Here is a 23,693-nt window from a genome sequence, read left to right on the forward strand (position 1 = left end):
TTTTTTTTTTTTTAACATATAGAGAGTATCTCTCAAAAGTTCAAGTGATAAATTATTAAAATTCATCTATGAGAGTCCCACATTGCAGTAGTGATATCATGTTAAATATCCTAAAGTGAAACAGTAAGAAGAGACAAAGCCAAGAATCTTGGAAAGAGTGACCAAGTCTGGACACATGATATACTCCATATTTTCTGTGGCTATTAAAGAGGGTACCACCAGAGAGCTTACTAAATGGCCACGAGATGAAAAGTATTCTTGGAGTAACTTTGATCTCCATTTGAATAGTTCTTTCAGGGTAAAGATCTTGTTTATCATGCCTCTCAATCTTTTTGATGCCAGCATGAAGTTACAGGAAGCAGTATTTCTTACTAGTTCCTTCCCCAGGGATTAGGAAAGGAAGTGAGGAAGTGGTTCCATCGTCCCTAAGGAGCTGAGGTAACTGGAGTTATTTTGAGAGGCTTCTACTCTGCCACGACTGCAAAAATGATGACATCTCAACTCAAGAGGTTCTACACTATACTTAAATCAGTTATTCCAATCCTGGCCTGGCATATGGAATACAAAGAGATGGCTATTTTTCACCCTATCAATTAATTTTTTGACATATGTAGAGTGGACATAAGATGTTCAAGTGGGATCTCCACAAGAGAAGCTAACATTTAATGTTATGGGAGACAGACACAGAAACACAGGTTACCGCAGATGTACTATAGTATAGTGGGTAAGAGCATTAACTATGGAGCCAACTGCTTGGGTTAGAGTACTGGCTCCCATCACTAAACAATTGTGTGACCTTGGGTAACTATTGGTCTGTAGCAAGAATAAAAGTTGTTGTGAAGGCTAAATGAATTAATATATGCAGAGTACTTAGAACACTGCCTACCACATTGAAATTGTTAAATAAGTATTAGCTATTATTATTATAGGCTCCACACCTCCACAGTGCCAGCACATAGCAGGCATTTGGTAAATACTTTGATTACTAAATGAATGAAATGAAAAAAAAAATTTAAGATTATTCATTCATTTATTTGACAGAGAGAAAGAGCACAGGCAGGAGGAGTGGGAGAGAGAGAAACAGGCCTCCTACTAAGCAGGGAGCCTGATGTATGGCTCGGTCCCAGGACTCCTGGATCATGACCTGAGCCAAAGTCAGACTCTCAACCAACTAACCCAGCCAGGCGCCCCTGAAAGCTATATGAATATAAACATACAGGCAGTGACTAAATGAAGAGTAATGGCATTAACCATGTAGAGCTTTCATTTTCTCCTAGATTCTAGAGCAGTTCTAATCTTTCTAAATTCTTAGCCAATTTCAAGCAAAATATGAACTAGGCCCCTATTTCAAATCTTTTACTAAATATGATACTGCTATTAATTTAAATAACAAAGCTTGCAAACTAGGATCTTTACCTGATGGACCGTGTGTTTCTAAAAGTTTTCATTCAGATTGTTATCTCCAGAAGTGGTTAGTGCAATCGTTGCCCTTGTGTTGCCATCAGCTTTACAAAGGTTAGTACAAATGCACTCAAGTTTTGGAAGTTTTGGGGTTGTAAATATGTAATTATTTCCTTTGGCTGAAAAGAGGACTTTTTTTTTTTTTTAAAGATTTTATTTATTTATTTGACAGACAGAGATCACAAGTAGGCAGAGAGACAGGCCGAGAGAGAAGGAAGTAGGCTCCTCGCTGAGTAGAGAGCGGATTCGGGGCTTGATCCCAGGACCCTGGGATCATGACCTGAGCCGAAGGCAGAGGTTTTAACCCACTGAGCCACCCAGGCGACCCAAGAGAACGTTTTAAAATATTTTCAGAGCAAGAATAGGGTTGTTTGACACAGGTTAAGTACCTTTTAACAGAATAGTTTTATAAATGGAATAGACACTACATGTCTAGAGAACAATCTGAATATTTTCAGATGTATCAAATTTAACTTAAAAAAACTTTTTTTTTCTTTTGATTCATTAAATTATACATTACTCTAATAAAAATCAGCATTGTGCTCTGGCAATATATAGTATTCCTGACACTTCTCTTAGCAGAGGGCATTTCTTCTACATCAGCACTAAATGCTGGGCAAATAGTGTGACCTTGGCCTTTAATCTAAACTCTTATAATTAAAAAAAATCCACTAGTGGAAATGAAGTCTCTAAGAAGATATGGATGATTTACTGATTACAGAAAAGTTCAGCTTCCATAACTACTGATGGCTATGCTTCCATTTATGTTTTCCGTAAGCCATAACTATTTAAAATGTTACTGTTAGCATTCTTAGTTGTCCCATTTGTTGGTATATAACTCTCCTGCTTAAATATATAGAACAAATCACATTAATTAAAATAAATTGCTTGGACAGTTAAGTTGTGTTGCAGATTGTCTCTGAAGGCTATAAATTCAAATTAAGGGTTTTGCTGCTTGTTCCTGAGCTTGGAAAGATTCCTTTTACTGCATTAGTAGCAGTAAAAGAAATCAACCACCTTACAAAAAGAACATTCATTTGAATTCTTGGAGAAATAGCTACATAAACTGGACCTATAGCTAGTTATCTTCATCATATAACAAATTCTTGGCTGAAGCAAGTAACCAAACTTTTTTTTTTTTTTTAAGATTTTATTTATTTATTTGACAGAGAGAGATCACAAGTAGGCAGAGAGGCAGGCAGAGAGAGAGGAGGAAGCAGGCTCCATGCTGAGCAGAGAGCCCAATGCTGGGCTTGATCCCAGGACCCTGGGATCATGACCTGAGCTGAAGGCAGAGGCTTTAACCCACTGAGCCACCCAGGTTCCCTAGTAACCAAACTTCTAATTCATGATGGCAAGCATTGATATTTAACAGTATTGAGTATGGATTTTCATAGGTATAACTACTTCTACATATTTAAAATACATTTTTTTAAAAGATTTTATTTATTTTTTTGAGAGAGAGCAAAAGTGAGAGATCTCACTGAGGGAGAGGGAGAAGCAGACTCCCACTGAGCAGAGAGCCCAATTCAGGGCTCAATCCCAGGACGCTGGTATCATGACCGGAGCCAAAGGCAGATGCTTAACCAGCTGAGGCACCCAGGCACCCCTAAAATACATTATTTCTAACAGATATTTTTATTGTATGTCTGTATAGTATATATTATGTATGTAACATTGGACTTTAGGAGTTCTAAGTAGTATACTGTATTAACAAACTAATGTAATTTTGGTAAAGATAAACATTTTCTGGAGATTAAAGTATTAAGTCAGAATAATTTGTGGAGAGTTGAAATAATTCCATTTGCTTATTCTAAGCCTACGTTACATAATTTCCAAATGCAAAGATGTAACTGCCACTTATAGTATTCTATAAAAACTAAATATCCTTTACAGTTCATGGAAAACTATAATATTAAAAATAAAATCTGGGGCACCTGGGTGGCTCAGTGGGTTAAGCCTCTGCCTTCGGCTCGGGTCATGATCTCAGGGTCCTGGGATCAAGCCCCATGTCGGGCTCTCTGCTTGGCGAGGAGCCTGCTTCACCCTCTCTGTCTGCCTGTCTCTCTGCCTGCTTGTGATCTCTTTCTTTGTTAAATAAACACAAAATCTTTAAAAATAAATAAATAAATAAAATCTCAGGGCACCTGGGTAGCTCAGTGGGTTAAAGCCTCTGCCTTCAGCTCAGGTCATGATCTTAGGGTCCTGGGATCAAGCCCCCCATTGGGCTCTCTGCTCAGCAGGGAGCCTGCTTCCCTTCCTCTCTCTCTCTGCCTGCCTCTCTGCCTACTTGTGATCTCTGTCAAATAAATAAAATATAAATAAAATCTTTTTAAAATTTGTCTTTAAATATGAATTTATTAAACAGTACAAATAATGGTATTCTTAGCTGTTTTTTACCTTCTTTTGTGGATGAGTTTTCTTAATGCTTTTCCTTTTTCTAATGAATTCTCCCCGAACTAGCAAACCTTGATTAGCTTCAGCGAATGACTCAATTTAGAAATAAGTTTTTAAAGCTCTCTCTGCTCCCTTACCAAAGATGTTTGCCATCCAGTTGTTCCCTAATCCCCCCACTGAAAATGGTATAAGGTCTTGTAAGTCTAATATAGGACCACTATAATTTAACTATTTAGAAATGCAATATAAAGTTGAGAATAAAACAGAACTTTTAAAGCATTAAAAAATTACAACCTACAAGGAAGTTTTAAACTATTCTATTTCAGAGAAAATAATCTTGGCAATAAGTCAATTTTCTATGTTTACATGAAAAGAATAATTTTGATTTCTCTGTCTTCACTAAATGTATGCTAAAAGAGATGGACTAAAACTTACACATTTCTTAAAAGTTAGGTTGTAAAATATTAGACCAAAGTAGCTGGAGATTTGCATCAACTGGAAAGCATATCATAAACAGTGTAGATATCATCTATTAAGTACAGTACTGTAAGGACCTGTCTCCAAAGGAAAGTCAACTCTCCAATCTTGTGGTGTGTATAGAAAAAAAAGAGCTACTAAAACAAAACAAAGCAAGTACCATTTATATTCAAGGTGATTACATTCAAAGCTAATTTTTCTGGTTTATAATAGATTTCCCATAATTATTAATGAATGACAGTACCCATGAAGTTATTCTCAAATATATGATAGGCTTGTATCTGTTTCCCTCCCTAAAATTTGTCCTTTGGGAATAAGTGCTATTCAGAATCACCGTCCTACAGAAATATCTTTAAAGAAGGACATCAAATTCTATAGTTTCCAACTTTACTGTAGAATTTGATAATGACTTTATGCAAAAAAAAATCAGGACACTTTCTGTTATTAATGTTGCTATCATTCCAGTAAGTAAGAAAGGACATGAATTATTTCTTAAGGCTACCTCAGAATGCTCCATAAGTCAAAGAAGAAATTCTTGAATTATGCCTTTCCCATAAACAATTGCTAAAATAAAGCCTAAGGAATTGGTCCCAGTGCCTTATATTACCACTAACATTTCATACCTAAAGTGAAATATTCTATAAAACCTTAATGGGATTTTGAATATGGATTTAGCCCATATGATGAACTCTTGGTCTGAATAAGCTTCTTGAGGACGAAACCATATATAGTTCCTCTCACTTCTACATTACGTAGCATGGTGATCTGAAGTTAGCAGACTATCAATAAATGTTTGCTGGATGAATGGCAAATTAATTATATATAGTAAAGCAGTTCTACAATGTGGCTCATTGTGACATATCAAATAAACAACAAACCAAGGCAGATCTCTTAAAACAAGCTACATGTAATAAAGGCCCATGAGGTAACTTTAATTTCAGTCTTACAACAGTCTTATGTAGGGGTCCCATTATAATTAGTTTTCTACCACTACCCTTCAATTAAGACAGAGTTTCCCAGAGATTTTGCTAATTTGGACCATCTTCTATTTCTTCTCTATCTGTAGCACCATATCCTAAGAAATGGGATAGCCTTAGTTATAATAAATAAGACTGTATAGTCTTAAAAGGTTCCTGGGTCACAAAACAGAGATTTAAGCTTGCTTAGTGACTGTTACATATTCTCATCCTTTAAGAATTAAGAATGGTTATTCTTAATTATGTTAAGCAGAATGAAAAAGTGGTTTTTACTGATGACTAAAAGAACTCTATTGGCCTGTATACTTTCTAAGAATTAACTGTGAAACGTTCATAAGAACTAAAATGACAGAACCCTTTTAGTACAATTCTCTGATATGCTTTTGAGGAGCTTCTAAACTAATGAGAAAGTCAAGACAACTATAGACACAAATGAGACCAAGCGAATGTTATACTTCATTATATAGAAAATCAAAATAAAGGAAAGATTATTGGAATCATTCATGATGTCACATCACCAGAAATTAAATGTTTAGATAGCTGATGGCTATATCAACTGTGGCCATCAATTAAACACATCAATTAAAATATGATAAATAAATTACTTTGTTAACCAAAGCTTGTTTTAAAACTTTTTACGTTAGTCAAAAACACTAGACAGTTACCAAATGTCTTGTTTTCCTCATTCTACCATCTCATTCTTAGAAAAGGATTTGGAAAGGTTGGTAAATGAATGTACTTAAAGGAAGTTGTCATCTTTTGACATGATCACTTGAATTTAAGATCTCAAGACTCAACTAGTGACGTAGGAACCAAGATGAGGAGACTAATTTTCAGGCTAAAGAGCCCTTTTTAGAAATCATTCATACAAATAACAATTTAACAACGTTATTTGAAATACCAACTACTATTCATTGTGATACTGGTGGCTAAAGGTAATTTTTTATTCAGTCCACCTAAGAGTAACAGAATACCTAAGCTTCTAATACATATTAATTAACATATTTTGAGAGTGTTTAAAGTATACAAAGTGTAAAGAGCACTGTTATTTGTTATTTGAAATAATACCTTCGAAATAAAATACTTGGAATTAAAAGCTACAGATAATTAAAAGTCTTCCTCAAAGAAAAGCAAGTATAGATAAAAAGATATATGTGGGACAAAAACCACACAATATAATAAAATAACAGTTCAAAATAGTAACAGAAGAGATTAAGAAGTTAATCTTAACATAAACCACTGTTAAGTGACCAAAACAGTGCTCACACTACAGGACTCAAAAGAGAACAATCACACCAGGGTTGGGTAGTGGGGAAGGATTATGAAAAAGGTAGGGTTTGGACTGTAGGTCTGAAGAATGAGCAGTTTGGGGGTATATGGAAAGGCATTTTAGGTGAATGGAATAGCAGACATAGACACACACCCATGGGAAAACACAAGGCAGAGGCAATAAAAAATATCATTTTCTCTCCGAGGAGAGAGAATGATAGCCAAACAGTACAACAGCAAACTACAATAGTAAGACTTTGAACTCTCTTGGCAGGGCAGTCATTGCAGGTTTGGTGTAGCATTGGTGTGAGGCTGAAGCTCTAAATATGTGGAGAATGTTGTACATTTGGGCAATAAAATCATAAGTACCTGTGATTCTGCATGCAATTCCAATGTGTGAGGGCACTTATCTCATATCACCAAGCTATACTGAGACCAGGTAGGCATCCTCTAATTAATCTTACTTCTGAGACTACTTACCTGGAGATGGCAAGACACTTTACAGGTTAAGGACTCATTCCTTAAGACTTAAGACTGCCTTCTCCTACATTACAGATGTCAATCACTAGGGCAGGTTGTCACTCGTACTTTTTATTTTTTTAAGATTTTTATTTGAGAAAAAGGCAGGGGTAGGGGTATGGAGGAGCAGAGGGAGAGTGACAAGCACACTCTGCACTTAGCACAAAGCCCAATGCAGGGCCCCATCTCACAACCCTGAGATCATGACCTGAGCCAAAACGACGAGTTGGATACTTTACCAACTGAGCCATCCAGGCGCCCCATTCCCTATACTTCTGACTGATAGTGCTACAGAACAGAGGTTCTATTGAACCCCTCTCTGCATTTCAGTAATTTTCTAGAGCAGCTCACAGAACTCAGAGAAATACTTTACTTACTAGAGTTCCATTTTATTATAAAAGGATATATCCAGAACAGCCAAATGGAAGAGATGCACAGGGCAAGGCATGAGGAAGGGCAAAGAGCTGCCGGGCTTTCTCCCAGCATCAATTTCCATGTGTTCACCATTCCAGAAATTCTCTGAACCCTGTCTTTTTGGATTTTATGGAGGTTTCATTTACATAGGCATGACTGACTAAATCACTAGCCATTGGATCTAGCCCCTCTCCCCTCTTAGGGGGTTGAGAGTGGTAATGCATATTCCAACTGTCTAATCACATGATTGGCTCCACTGGTAACCATTTCCCAAACAAGTGTTGTCCAAAAGTCACCACCTTAACATAACAAAAGATACCTTCATAGTTCTCATCACAGGAAATTCCAAAGGTTTTAAGAGCTCTATAGGAAAAACTGGGATGGAAACCAAATATCTATTTATTATAAATCACATTATCACAGTACCTGAACTGTGGACTAACAGCAGAGAGATAAATATGAAAGTGATTGCAGAATAAATTATCCTTTAATGATAACTGTGTGAACAAGATGGGAGTGCACAGTACTTTCTGAAGTCCGATCCTGCTTTAGAGTATGATGGTAATGGTCAGTTGGAATAATTTCTTAAACTATGTTAAAAAAATAAATCTGAGGTGTGCCTGGGTGGCTCAGTTGGTTAGGCAGATGCCTTCAGCTGGGGTCATGATCCTGGGGTCCTGGGCCCACATTGGGCCCCTTGCTCAGTGGGGAGCCTGCTTCTCCCTCTCCCTCTGCCTGCTGCTCCCCTTGCTTGTGCTCTCTCTCAAAATCTTTTTAAAAAATAAATAAATCTGAATTATGAGTATAATTGGAGTGGGAGTGAAAATGACCATCAAGAAGTTGAATTTAGAGAGCTTAACAAAAAATGAAGTTTACACTGGGTATGGTGCATAAACAGTGAATTCTGTTATGCTGAAAAGAAATAAATTTTAAAAATGAAGTTTAGGGGGCGCCTGGGTGGCTCAGTGGGTAAAGCCGCTGCCTTCGGCTCAGGTCATGATCTCAGGGTCCTGGGATCGAGTCCCGCATCGGGCTCTCTGCTCAGCAGGGAGCCTGCTTCCTTCTCTCTCTGCCTGCCTCTCTGCCTACTTGTGATCTCTCTCTGTCAAAAAAAAAAAAAAAAAAAAAAAAAAAAAAATCTTAAAAATGAAGTTTAGGGACGCCTGAGTGGCTCAGTTGGTTAAGCAGCTGCCTTCGGCTCAGGTCATGATCCCAGCGTCCTGGGATCGAGTCCCACATCGGGCTCCTTGCTCAGCAGGGAGCCTGCTTCTCCCTCTGCCTCTGCCTGCCATTCTGTCTGCCTATGCTCGCTCTCTCCCCATCTCTCTCTCTGATAAATAAATAAAATCTTTAAAAAAAAAATGAAGTTTAAAGGTACTGAATTACAGATGTGGAGACAACAGCTGAATATGTGGAAGTAGATGTGGTGCCTTCCATATGAGAGAAAACTTGTCTTCACTGCAGCAGGTCTAGCATGAATTTGGAGGAAAGCCCACATTTATAGGACAATTGGAAGAAGAGAAAAGAGACATCCTTTTCCCTCTGATTTTAACCTCCCTGTGAAGCCAGTCTGTACTATGTTGTACAGAAAAGGACGAAACAGTCTGTTCAATGAGAATAAAATCCAATATGACTTCATTTTTCACTCCTGAGCTACCAACTGGTAGGACAATTTGAAATCATTAATTTGGCCAGATGGTTAATGTTGTTTAACAGTACAATTAACTAATAAATAATTATAAAGCACTTTGTAAATATAAAGTACTACATAAATGTTTAATAGTAACATTAAATCAGGAGGCTTATTTCAAATTTCATTTTTATTTCCAAGTACTTTGTTAGTGTTTCAGGAGAAATGCCAATAATATGATCAAATGTCATCATTATAGACTGTATTTGAAAAATACAGCAAAGGGTTTATAGGAAAACAGAAGCATCTATGGTCATGCTAGGCTGAACAGAATGAACTAGCATGAAACATCTCCTTCTCGAAAGAAAGAAACAACATGATCACAGAAATGTGTAACTGAACACTGAGTAAAACCATTATAATATTTACCAAATTCATTAAATAAAAAAAAGATTAAAAAAAAGAGATAATCTTTATACTTATCTGATAAAACAGTCACTGTAAAGGCACAGGGTAGAAGAGGAATGTGAAAGCAAGAGCTCTGGGGTAGCCACCTGATAGAAGTAGGTTCATAAAATAAAACCAGCATTTTATGAATTCATAGTTCACCCATTATTTATATAATGCACTAAAATATAAACCATTAGCATCTTTTTTTTTTTAACATATGAGAAAACTGAGGCATGGAGAAATTTGCCCACTATCACACAGTTAGGAAAAGGCAGTCAGGATTCAAGCCTACACAATATGCCTTCTAGTGTCCACTGAGAGGAATCTAGGAAAGGTTTTAGTTCCCTGCTAAAATGGGACAAGAAAAGCTGGCGTGTCCCTTCCTCCTTTTTCCTGACTCAAAACCAGGACATGAGGCCGAAGCTGCAACAATTTTGGAACCGTGAGGTTAAAGAACAAGAGAACCAACAGACATGAGTCCTAATATTGTCAAGCTAATTTAACTCATAAGGGTAGTCACCTACGTGTGGATTTTTCTTGTAATGTGAGAAAAATTTGTTTATTTGTTTAAGACACCATTTATTTAAGGCAGCATAATTAGGATTTCAGCTATTTGCAACTTTAATCCCATACACCAAAATAATAACAGTTAATCTCATTGAGTGTCTACTATGAAGCATATACCATTTTACTATTTAGTCCTATCATCCTGACTGCAACCCTATGAAGCAGGCACTGTTATCCTCATTTTATTAATAAGGAAACTGAGGCACAGTTTATCTGGCTGGCCTGAGGCCGCACAGCTTGTAAAGGATTCAAATCCAGCACCTGGCTTCTAAACCTCCACTCCTTAGCAAACAATATTCTAAACTGTGAAACATTAAAACCATTTCAGCTAAAATCACAAATTATATAGGGATATTCCAACAGTTATTTTGGAGATTCTAGAGACATGCTTTTCATTAAAGATGTTATTGACATTTTGGGAAGACAAACTCTTTACTGTTCGGGATTGCTATATATTAAATATGTTTACTATCTCTGTTCCTTGGATCCTGGAAACATTCTAGACAGTGTCAACTGAAAATGCTCTCCACATTTTTCCCCATAGGGAGGCAGTGCCACCCCAGCTAGAATCACTGTTCTAGAACAATGTTTTGCAAACATTCACTGTATAAGTCCAAATAGTAAGTATTTTAGGCTTTCATAGGACTTGTAATCCCAGTTAGACTGTCACAACTACTAAATTCTGACATAGACTGAAATCAGTCATAGGCAGTATTTAAACCAATGGGCATGGCTGTACTCCTAACAAACTATTCTGACCCCATTTTACAGATGAGAACCCTGAGGCATAGAGAGGCTAAGAAACTTGCCTGACGTATTTCAGTTAGTAAGTGGTGGAGTGGATTCATCCAAAGGCAGAGTGATTCTAGAGCCTATGTGCAGGATACTATTGAGTTCACAGATTTTAGATGTTTTTGTTTTATTTTTTTTTTCCTAGTAGAAACCACAGTAAATACCTGAGAGAACTTGTCACACTCTAGATTTTTCCCTTCCTCCTCAGTCCAGTGTTGGATCTTCTTTGCTGTAGTTAAGGGTGCCCTAGGAATTGCTTCCATGAAAGTCTAGAACTGCCCTACCAAGGATATACCTTATGCTTAACTATAGCCCTACCGAGACTCTCCTAGTTGGCTCCAACACACAGCTATTCACAAAGTCCTCCAATATAAAATATTCTACTAAAATGATGATTGAGAAGTTACTCAATATTATGACTTTATTTTTTACTCCTCAAGGTCTTATTTAAACCAACACTGCTCACTGAGGCAAGTGGAAACAGAAAGCTCTTAGTCCATGGCATGATACATGAACAAGCCCTATAATATTAGTCAATAATCACATAACATACAGAGAAGTAGGTGAATACCTCTGTTTCAGGTCTGAATATGTGTGCGTAAATCCAGGGAGACCCCCCAAGGCTGATAATTCTCAGATCAATCCAAGTAGAGCAGGAGGTTGCCAACAGTGGTTCTATTAGAGTACCTCAGCCCAGGTGTGAGGGTCCCTGTTGTGACTGGATCAGAAAAAGGAGCCCTAGTCAAGGATAGGCCAACGTCCCACATCTACACAGCCAGGAGCCATACGGATGGAGCACATTCCAGAAGACAGTTAAGATTATAGTAGAGATCAGTGAGGTCTCATAGAGTTTTGTCACTTATTAGTGACTAAAATACAACAATTCACTCCCAACAGCTGGAGTGTGGCTCAGGTTGCAGTGTGTTTTCCATAGTAGGCAGGTGGAGAATTAAGCAACAGTGAAAGAGAGCAGGCTACCACAATCAGGAAAAAAACAAACAAACAACAACAACAAAAAAAACCCAGAAGAAACACTATCCTCACTCTATAATGCTTTTAAAGGAGAACTAGAATACATTGATTTCAACGTTTATTGGGTTCTGAAGGGACATGCTTCCACTACAGATTTTAAACAAAATAAACTAGGGATAGAAATTTTTAAACAAGTTTCCCAGTCAGTTGTGTTTAACAAATTGATAGATTATTTTCTTTTCCAATAGTTATTTGATAGAAGTGACTTGTTTTTACACTGTGTTAAAAAAAAAAAAAGCCTAAAATTATGATGGAATTAAAAATAAACTCTTAAGAACTTATGGATAAGAGAAGATTCAAGATGGCTTCCTGGAAGAAACTTAGCTCACCTCCTCCCATATATAACAACAAATATGCAACTACATATAAAATAATTTCCTCAGAAAAAGCCCTGAAAACTGGTAAACAGAGCCTCCAAAAAATGAGGGACAGAAGGACAGCACTGACCTGGGTAGGAGTAACAGACACAAGTTCTCACCAAAATAAGAAAAAGTCCAACCCAGGTACCATGATCCATAACTGAGAGGGATCTCAAAAACACAGAACTTCCCCCTTAGGAGTGAAGGGATGGAGTTCTCCATTAGGCATTCCAACCCTCTCCTTCACAGGAGAGACAAACCCCTAAAAAGCCAGGCTTTGAAAACTAACAGGGATAACAACCAGAAAAATCAGTTATAGGGTATGGAGAACCTACTCTTAAAGGGCTTGTGTATAGTCTGGCCCTGAGAACCAGTGATACACCACCAGTTAGAAAAACACCTAGAACACAGGTGAAGGAGAACCACTTCTTAGTCCTGAGACACCTGTCAGTCAGGTGGGAAACTTCTGAGAGACTCTCTGGGGATGGAAGCACTGTTAGGCAAACCACTTTTGCGATCACATTCTATCTTGCTTGTGCCAAGACTGGTACTCACATTCCAACATGCTAACATTGGCAGGGATGTCTGCTGGACCCATAAGGGAGTCCCATCCCCCATCACAGCACTAACCAGCTGTGGTGGCAGAGGATGAGGTGGGGGGGTGGTATGTGAGAGCCCTGCCCACTACTGCAGCCCAAGTCAGCCTGATTAGGGGAAGAGAGAGCCCCCACACACTGCTGCAACCCCAGCCAGCTGAGCCACAGAAAGAAACCTAACCAGCAGCTGTAGTGACCAAGCCAGCTGGGCCAAGGGAAGAGCCCCGATCACTGGACCTACAGCAGCAGCACACTCTCAACAGCCTGGCATACAAAGGTCACACATGAAATGTTCCTAGAGCACCTGATTCTGGTGGCCAAGGGAGCACATACATTTGGCCCCAGAAGACATCTCCTACACAAGGACACTCCTTCAAGACTAAGAGATTTAGCCAGTTTGCTGAATACATAGAAACAGAGAGAGTCAAGCAAAATGAAGAGACAGAGGAATATATTCCCAACAACAACAAAAACCCTTAGAAAAAGATCTTAATGAAATGGAGATAAATGATATCTACCTGATAAAGAGTTAAAAGTAATAGCCATATAGATGCTCACAGAACTCAGGAGAAGAAATGGATAAACACAGTGAGAAATTCAACAGACAAAAAATATAAGAAAGTACCAATCAGAGTGGAAGAATACAATAGCTGAAATGAAAAATACACTACAGGGAATTAACAAATTAGATACAGAAAAAAATGGATCAGTGAGTTGACAACAAGGTAGTAGAAATCATCCAATCAAAACAGCAAAAAGAAAAAAGTATTTGAAAAAAACAAGTATAGTTTAAAGGATATCAGGAACAACATCAAACATACTAACATTCACATTACAGGGTCCCAGAACAACAAAAGAGAGAAAGGGACAAAAACTTTACTTGAAGAAATAATATCAGAAAATTTCTCTTAACTCCTGGAAGAAAACAGACATCTAAATCCAGAAAACACAGATTTCCAAACAGGATTAACCCAAAGAGTAACTCCAAGGCATGTAATTATACTGTCAAAAAATAAGATAAAGATTCTTCAAAGCAATAAGAGAAAAACAACATGTTATATACAAGGGAACCCATATAAGTCTATCTGATGATTTTTCAGCAAAAGCTCTACAGGCCAGAAGGGAGTGGCATGATGTCTTCAAAGTGCTGAAAGGAAAAAATTTACAACCAAGAATATTATACCTGGTAAAGGTCAAAATTGAAGAAGAAAGAAAGAGTATTCCAGACAAGCAAAAGCTAAAGGATTTCATCACCACAGAAACAGTCTTATAAGAAATGCTAAAGAAACTTACTAAAGCAGAAAAGAAAAGATCATAACTAAAAATAAGATAATATATGAAAGAAAAAAATCTTTCTGGTAAAGATAATTGTGTAATAAATGTACTGAACCAATCACTTATTAGGCCAGTATGAAGTTTAAAAACAAAAGTACTAAAATCAACTCTAGCTACAATAATTAGATAAGGGATACACAAAATAAAAGGTACGAAATATGATGTCAAAAACATAAAAGTTGGGGGAGAGTAAAATGTGCTTTTACAATGTAAATGAACTGGAGTGACCATTAACTTAAACTGTGTGTGTGTGTGTGTGTGTGTGTGTGTGTGTTGGGGGGGTGGTAACCACAAACCAGAAATCTGCCAAAGATGCATAAAAAATATATAGCAAAGGGAATCCAAATATTACACTAAAAAAGGCATCAGACAGCAAGAGAAGGAACAAAAAGACTCTATAGAAACAGCCAGAAAAAATTAACACGTTGAATAAATACAGACCTATCAACAATGACTCTAAATGTAAATGGACTAAATTCTCCAATCAGAAGTTAAAGATTGGCTGAAGGGATTTAAAAAAAAAAAGACCCATCTAAATGATGCCTACAAAAGGTTCACTTGGATCTAAAGATATACACAGACTGAAAGTGAAGGGATGGAAAAAGATATTTCATGCAAATCCAAACAAAAAGAAAGGTGGGGTAGCAATACTTGTATCACAGAAAATAGAGTTTAAAACACTGTACAAAATAGAGAGAAGTACATTATATAATCATAAATGGATCAATCCAAGGAGATTTAACAATTATAAATATTTCTGCACCCATCATAGGAGCACCTAAATATATAAAGCAAATACAGACATAAAAGGATAAATTGATAGTAATACAACAGTAATGGGGTCTTTAATACTGCATTTACATCATTGGATAGATCATCCAGACAGAAAATCAACAAGGAAATATTGGCTTTAAATGGCACATTAGACCAGATGGAATATAACATTCTATCCAAAAACAACAGAATACACATTCTTTTCAAGTACACATGGAATATTCTCCAGAAAGGACCACATGTTAGGCCATAAAACAAGCCTCAATAAATGTAAGAAAGCTGAAACCATATCAAACTTCTTCTTAGACCACAGTGGGATAAAGTTAGAAATCAATTACAAGAAGAAAACTAGGAAAAAACAAAAACATATAATGTCTAACAATATATTAAATAACCAGTGGGTTAATGAAGATACCAAAGAGGAAATTTAAAAATACCTTAAGACAAATGGAAACACACTGTGTGTTTCCATTTGTCTTAAGGGATGAAGCAGAAGCAGTTCTGAGAGGGAAGTTCACAGAGAAGCTTATTTACCTCAAGAAACAAAAATCTCAAACAACCTAACATTATACATAAATAAGAGCAAACAGAGCCCAAAATTAGTAGAAGGAAGGAAATAATAAAGTTCAGAGAGGAAATAAACACAGAAAAAAAATAGAAAAGATCAATGAAACTAAGAGCTGGTTCTTTGCAAAGATAAAACTGATAAACCTTTTGCCAGACTCATCAAGAAAAAAAGAGATCCCGGGGGGCATCTGGGTGGCTCAGTGGGTTAAGCATCTGATTTAGGCTCAGGTCATGATATTAGGGTCCTGGAATTGAGCCTGACATCGGGCTCCCTGCTCAGTGGGGAGCCTGCTTCTCCCTTTCCTTCCTCCTCTCCCCTGCATGTGCTCTTTCTCTCTGTCAGATAAATAAAAATCTTTAAAAAATAAAGGTCCCAAATAAAATCGGAAATGAAAGAGAAATTACAATCTGTACCACAGAAATACAGATGATCTGAAGAGGCTACTATGAACAATGAATGTCAACTAATTGGACAACCTGGAAGAAATGGAAAAATTCCTAGGCATATATAGTCTTCCAAGACTGAATCATGAGAAATAGAAAACCTGAATAGACTAATTACTAGCAATAAAATTGAATCAGTATTCAGGGTGCCTGGGTGGCTCAGTCAGTTAAACATCTGCCTTTGGCTCAGGTCATGATTCCAGGGCCCTGGGATCAGCCATGTTGGGCTCCCTGCTCCCAGCTCCCTTCTGCCCCTCTCACTGCTCATGTTCGTGCGCTCTCTCTCTCTCTCTCTCTCTCTCTCTCACATGCTCTCTCTCTCAAATAAATGAATAAAATCTTCGGGGAAAAAAAAATGGAATCGGTATTCAAAAAAAAAAAAAAATCCCAACAAATACAAGTCTGGGACCACAGGGCTTCACTGGTGAATTCTACCAAACATGTATGTATGTATGATAAAGATTTTATTTATTTATTTAAGAGAGTATGCACAGGCACACTCGAGAGAGCACCACCAGAGGAATGGGTTGAGGGAGAAGAAGAAGCAAACTTCTTGCTGAGCAGGGAGCCTGATGTGGGACTAGATCCCAGTACCCTGGGGTCATGACCTGAGCCGAAGGCAGACACTTAACCAAATGAACCACCCATGTGCGCCTCTACCATACACTTAAAGAAGAGATAACACCTTTCCTTTTTAAACTATTCCAAAAAATTGAAAAGAAAGGAATACTTCCAAACTAAATTTAGAAAACCAAGAAAAGTAAAGGCAATGTGCATAAAAATATAGATGAAAAATCCTCAAAAAATGTTACCAAATCAAATTCCGCAATACAGTAAAAGAATCATACACCATAATGCAATGAAACTTATTCCAGGGATACAGGGTAGTTTAGATTAACAAATAAATCAGTATGATAAATCACATTAACAAAATGCAGGATAAAAATCATATGATCATCTCAATAGTTGCAGAAGAAGCATTTAACAAAAATTCAACACCCATTTATAACAGAAACTTTTCAACAAAGTGGGTATGGAGTGAATGTACCTCAACATAATAAAGGCCCTACGTGATAAGCTCAAAGCTAATATAATACTCTTCTATGGTAAAAAGTTGAAAGGTTTTCTTCTAAGTACAGAAAAAAGATAAGAGTGCCAATTTAATTCAACATAGTATTAGAAGTCCTAGCCATAGAATTTAGGGGGGGGGGAAGGCATCAAAATTGGAAAGGAAGAAGCAAAATTGCCACTATTGGCAGATGATTTAACACTATAGATAAAAAAATGGAATGACTCCACTAAAAAAATACTATTATAAATAACAAGTGGAGTCAGTAAAGTTGCAGGACAAAAAATTAACTTACAGAAATCTGCTGTTTCTCTACACTAATGACTATTAGAAAAAGAGGAAATCAATCCAATTTACAACTGTATCAAAATGAGTAAAATGCCTAGGAATAAATTTAAACAAAGAGGTGAAAGAGTTATACTCTGAAAACTGTAAGACAGTGATGAGAGAAAGTGAAAAGGACATAAATAAATGAAAAGATACACCAAGCTCATGGTTTGGAAGGACTAATATTGTTAAAATGTCCATACTACCCAAAGCAACCTACAGATTCAGTGTAATCCCTATTAACACCCAAAGGCATTTTTCACATAACAAGAACAAATAATTCTAAAATTTGTATGTAAACACAAAAGACCCCAAGTAGCCAAAGCAATCTTGAGAAAGAAAAATAAATCTGGAGGTACCATGATACTTAATTCAAACTAGACCACAGAGCTTTAATAATCAGAACAGTATGGTACGGGAAAAATAAATAAATAAATAAATAAAAGACACACACACACACACACACACACACACACACACACACCCCAGTGGAAAATAACAGACATCCCAGAAATTAACCCATGCTTTATATGGGCAACTAATCTATGACAAAGGAGTCAAGAAAACACTGTGGGGAAAAGAGGATCTCTTTAATAAATTGTTTTGGGAAAAAGGAATAGCTACATGCCAAACAATGAAATTGGACCACTTTCTAACACCAGATACAAAAATAAACACAAAATGGATAAAAGACTTAAATGTAAGACATAAAACCATAATACTCCTAGAAGACATAGGCAGTAATGCTCTCTGACATCTGTCTTAGCAGTATTTTTTTTTTTTTATCACTCTCTTCAGACAAGGACAGCAAAAGCAAAAATTTTAAAATGGAGCTACATGGGGCACCGAGCTGGCTCAGTTGGAAGAACATGCAACTCTTGATCTTGGGGTTGTGAACTGGGAGCCCATTTGGGGTATAGAAATTACCTTAAAAAAACTGTTAAAAAGTTTAAAAATAAAAATGGCATTACATCAAACTAAAACCAACAGACCAAGAAGGCAACCTACTAAATGGGAGAAGATATTTGAAAATAATGTCTCCAATATATTAAAAAAAAACCAAAACCCCTCAAAACTCAGTATCTGAAAAGCAAACTCTGATTACAAAATGAGCAGAGAACCTGAATAGACATTTTTCCAAACATATACAGATGGCCAACAGGCACATGAAAATATACTCAACATTACTAATCATCAGGGAAATACAAATCAAAACCACAGTGAGATGTTGCCTCGTACCTGTCAAAATGGCTACTATCAAAAAAACCAGAAATAACAAATGTTGACAAGAATGCTCAAAAACAAAGAGAGAGAGAATCCTCTTGCACCATTGGTGGGAAAGTAAACTGGTGAAGTCACTATTAAGAGCAGTATGGAGGTTACTTAAACATTTTAAAATAGAACTTTATGATCCATCAATTCCACTTCTGGGTATTATTGGGAAAAAAACAAAAACACTAACACTAATTTGAAAGGATATGTGCACCCCTATGTTTAGTGCATAATTATTTATAATAGCCAAGATATGGAAGCAACCTAAGTGTCCAGAGACAGATCAAATGGATAAAGATGTGATATACACTGTATGTATACAATGGCATATTACTCAGCCATTAAAAAAGGAATTCTTGGGGCACCTAGGTGGCTCTGTGGGTTAAAGCCTCTACCTTCAGCTCAGGTCATGATCCCAGGGTCCTGGGATCGAGGCCTGCATTGGGCTCTCTGTTCCAAAGGGAGAGCCTGCTTCCTCCTCTCTCTCTGCCTGCCTCTCTGCCTGCTTGTGATCGCTGTCAAATAAATAAATAAAATCTTAAAAAAAAAAAAAAAAGGAATTCTTGCCACTTGTGACAACATGGACAGACCTAGAGGATGTTATGCTAAGTGAAATAAGTCAGAGAAAGACAAATATTACGTGGTTTCACTTACATGTGGAACAAGACAGAAACACTCATAGATTGCTGGGGGTGGAGGGCGAGGCAAGTGCAGGCATTGATGAAATAACTGAAACAGATTAAGATATGACCTTCCAGGGCGCCTGCGTGGCTCAGTGGGTTAGGCCGCTGCTTTCGGCTCAGGTCATGATCTCAGGGTCCTGGGATCGAGTCCCACATTGGGCTCTCTGCTCAGCGGGGAGCCTGCTTTCTTCTCTCTCTCTCTGCCTGCCTCTCTGCCTACTTGTGATCTCTCTCTGTCAAATAAATAAATAAAATCTTAAAAAATATATATATATGACCTTCCAGTTACAGAAGAAGTCATGGGGATGTATTTTACAGCACAGGAAATATAGTCCACAATATTCTAGTAACAATCTTGTATGGTGATAGGTGGTAACTAGACTCATCCTTGTGATCATTTTGTAATGTATGTAAATATGAAACCAGTGTGTTGTATTCCTAAAACTAATATGATGTCAACTGTATGTACTTCAAAAAAATTATAGATCTGAAATAAAACAGGGCTTGAGGTAAATAAACATACATTTCACAACCCTAATGTTTTATTCAATAAAGTAAAATTATTAGAGAAAATGTAGTTGTAATATTATTTTTTCTCCTATCTTTGTCAGAATTTATTCTCATATGAAATGATTTCTTCTTCTCATAGGAAATGATTTCTTCTTAATAAGCACAAAGCAAATGTAAGAAGGTTGTGGTAGATAGATTATGTTGCTTAATGTCATTAATTACTAACAGCTCAATTACACTGTGAGATGCCTACAATTCTCATGAAGCTTCAAAAATCCTTATCTTGGATTCTATTATGTATACAATACATTTAAATTACATTAATTATACAGATATTTAAATGAAGCAGAGATCGTGCTTTCAATTTTCACAAGGAGAGACAATGATCAAAATATTTATGTGCATATTACATATTTTGTTCTGTTGACATTCATAAAATAATTCATTTACTCAGTACAATATTAACACCTTTCCATGGAATAAAAAAAGTAAAGCTCATTTTTCATGTTTGGATGTCATATGTTTACATCAATTTTAGAGAATTCTTTTTTTTTTTTTAAATATACAGTCCAATTTTGGCAAAATTTTTCAGGAAATAAAGTACTCAAACTACTTTTAACATTAATTAATAATAAGTATAAATGGTTTTTAAAATATGGTGAGTGTTGCATTTCTAAGTAAAAACTCTAGAATCTGGTCCCTGATTTCAATCCAAAGATACCTGGGCAAGTGACATTAACATTCTGTATCTCAGTTTACTCCTCTGTAGGATGGGAATAACAACATTTTCTAATATGGATTTAAAGAGTGATATGTCAAGTGTTTAAAACAATGCCGATAACATAGGGCTATATAAGTATTTCCTGTTATTGATATTTTCCTGCTTGGAAGAAATTCAATTTAACATGCAAATTAATGATGCCCAAGTTTATCTATATAAAATGGGCAGTGACAGTTTTTGATCTATAAAATTCCATGAAAGCAGTAGAAGGTAACTTTATGGGCTAAATTTTGAAATTTTAAAATTTAAATATATACTACATATATTTGAGTCCTAAATAACTGCTTGACTATAGTTTGGAAGTTCAAAAATACTAAGATATGATTTTTCTTATAGATGGGAAATGAGGAAGGATGAGAGACTGGAAGAGGAAGAAAAAGTGATGCTGGAACATTTAAAACAATTTTGCACCATCCAGGACTCTTCTGCCACAGATAACACAGAGGAACCATAATGTGCAGAAAACAGCAACAGCTTTATTTTAGGAAATAATCACATGTAATGGAGTAGGATTTTTACTACAGTCAAAATGAACCTCAGATGTGCTGTGAAGCATGAAACCAATAACTGAGTAATCTCTGAAATGAAAAGGAATACACCACATAACGAATAAAGTGCTACATGTTTTTTTACTTTAAAAATAATTTCAAATGTTTTTCTTTCCTTATTTGTTCTCTATATATGATATAACTGCTGCCATCTCGTGTTCCCTTTGAATTATTTTTGTTTCTTCTTAGTCTTGAAGTATCTATGACAACAGACAAAATGTTTGAAAATCTTTTCCGTAAGGATTTTTAAATACAGCGTTTACATGTTAAGTTTGAATGGAGTAACATAGCCCCTTGAGGGTCATCTGAAACTTTCAATTTAATTTTATAGCTGTAGTCCAGGTTCAGGTCTTAGTCACTTTTTAAAACCCACCAGTGTACTAGCCTCCTTTTCCAAAGCCTCTTCCTCATGCAGTTTATCTGAATCATAAACACAAAAACATTCTCCTGAAGTATAACTTTAGTCCTATCTCTGCCTGTAGTGGTTTTTCAAACACCACATTCAAACTTTCAATCCTATGCTTTCAGATCCTATACCCATTGTCTCCATATTCGAGCAACTGCTTGTCATCCTCTTGGTTCATGTGCTTACATTTTTCCCAACTGTAAAGTACCTTTCATCCAAAACTCATTCCAGCAATCCCATGGTTTCTTTTATTTCTTTTATTTCTGTTATATTCACACACACATACACACACACACACACACACACACACACAGAGGAAATGGAATGTGTTCTAGTGCTCTGTATATCAAATTATAATTACTATATTCTTCCTATTAGTACATGGTACTAGATTATGAAAACCTCAAATGGCTTGTAATATGAGCCATTTTTAAGGGATTTTTAAGCCATTTTTAAGGGATTTCATAGTCTCCCCAAATACCTGCCACAGAATTATTCATGTATTGGGCAATTAATAAACACAGTTGTTTGAATGACTGTCATTAAAAGAAGACAAAAAGGCAATTTGACTGTTGAGCAATCTACAGGATATCTGGGAGAAGCCTTACCTATTTTAGAACATATGATATTGAACTTCATGATTCTGATATTCTCAGATATTCCCACATTCTGTGATTTTTATAAAATATGTGTAGGCTACACAATTTCCAAAGGAAAGTACTTATGCATTTTTCAAAAAGTGAAAGCTTAGAGTGCAGATGAGCCCACCTTAGAAAATCCCTTGCATTAATTCCTACATAAAAACATATAAATGGCCATGTAGCTAGCTGCCTACCAGTAACACATCTTATTTCTAAAAAATGTATTTTTGTTGATCAGTATAATCATGAGCCAAGTGTTTTAAGACACAGTTGAAGTAATTTCTAGAAGTTCTATACAGACTGGGGCACCTGTGTGGCACAGTGGGTTAAAAAATCTGACACTTGGGTCTCAGCTTAGGTCCCAATCTTGGGATTGTGGGATCAAGGCCCACTTCAGGATCTACACTCAGTGCGGAGTCTGCTTGAGATTCTCTCCCTCTCCCTGCCCCTCTACCTCTCCCCCAACTCATGCTTTCTCCCTAAAATAAATAAATAAATAATTTGAAATGTCTATACAAACCATTTAAAAAATTGTAAGAAATTTTCATGAGAAATGAACTTACCTATAAACAGTTACTATAATAATCAATTTAAGACAACAATTGAGTTTTTTCAGCTTTGTGATGGTCTGTGTAAAATTGCATATTTTACTAGAAAGATACTAAAATCGAAAGTCAAAATAAAAATAAACTGAGCCAATAAACTAAATAATCTTACAGAGTAAAGGATTTCACTTGGGTTCTTGTCTTCTAATATATCTAAAGATCATCTTTTAACACTATTTTTTTAAACTGAATCTGTACATTTCTATAGTAATCCTGAGAAGTGATTTATTTCCTCTAGAAAAAAATTTTCTCTATGGCTTCATTTGAAAGGAATTAAGAATAGTAAGGGAGGGGCGCCTGGGTGGCTCAGTGGGTTAGGCTGCTGCCTTCGGCTCGGGTCATGATCTCGGGGTCTTGGGATCGAGTCCCGCGTCGGGCTCTCTGCTCAGCGGGGAGCCTGCTTCTTCCTCTCTCTCTCTCTGCCTGCCTCTCTGCCTACTTGTGATCTCTCTCTGTCAAATAAATAAATGAAATCTTTAAAAAAAAAAAAAAGAATAGTAAGGGAGAAGGAGATAACTGTAAGGAGAGAAAAGTGGAAAACAGAAGAGTTTGCAGATGAATTTTCTCCTTCTCCTTCTTCTCCTTCTTCCTTTGGGCAGAGAGAGAAACAGTGAGCGAGCAGTGGGGAGGGGCAGAGGAGAAAGACGCCAGCACATAGCTCCATGCCCAGCACACAACCTGATGAAGAGCTTGATTTCAGAACCCTGAAATCATGACCTGAGCTAAAATCAAAAGTTGGTTGCTTAACCAACTGAGCCACCCAGGCTCCCCGAGATGAATTCTCTTCTATA

The 23,693-nt window shown here is 36.6% G+C and overlaps 1 protein-coding gene across 4 annotated transcripts in view; it reads left to right on the forward strand.

The window, feature by feature from the left end:
* KIAA0825 overlaps positions 1 to 21,346 on the forward strand; it is a 405,355-nt gene extending 384,009 nt beyond the window's left edge. For 2 of the 4 annotated variants that reach the window (XM_082723954.1, XM_082723960.1), the window contains one exon: positions 21,039 to 21,346. In XM_082723954.1, coding sequence (XP_082580080.1) covers positions 21,039 to 21,156 — 118 coding nt within the window. In that variant the 3' untranslated portion in view covers positions 21,157 to 21,346. The remainder of the gene's footprint in view (positions 1 to 21,038) is intronic. The other 2 variants (XM_082723959.1, XM_082723957.1) reach the window with 2 other exon arrangements.
* Positions 21,347 to 23,693: the final 2,347 nt, after the last annotated feature.

This window comes from Mustela nivalis, assembly GCF_964662115.1.
Source record: "Mustela nivalis genome assembly, chromosome: 3".
NCBI lineage: Eukaryota > Metazoa > Chordata > Mammalia > Carnivora > Mustelidae > Mustela > Mustela nivalis.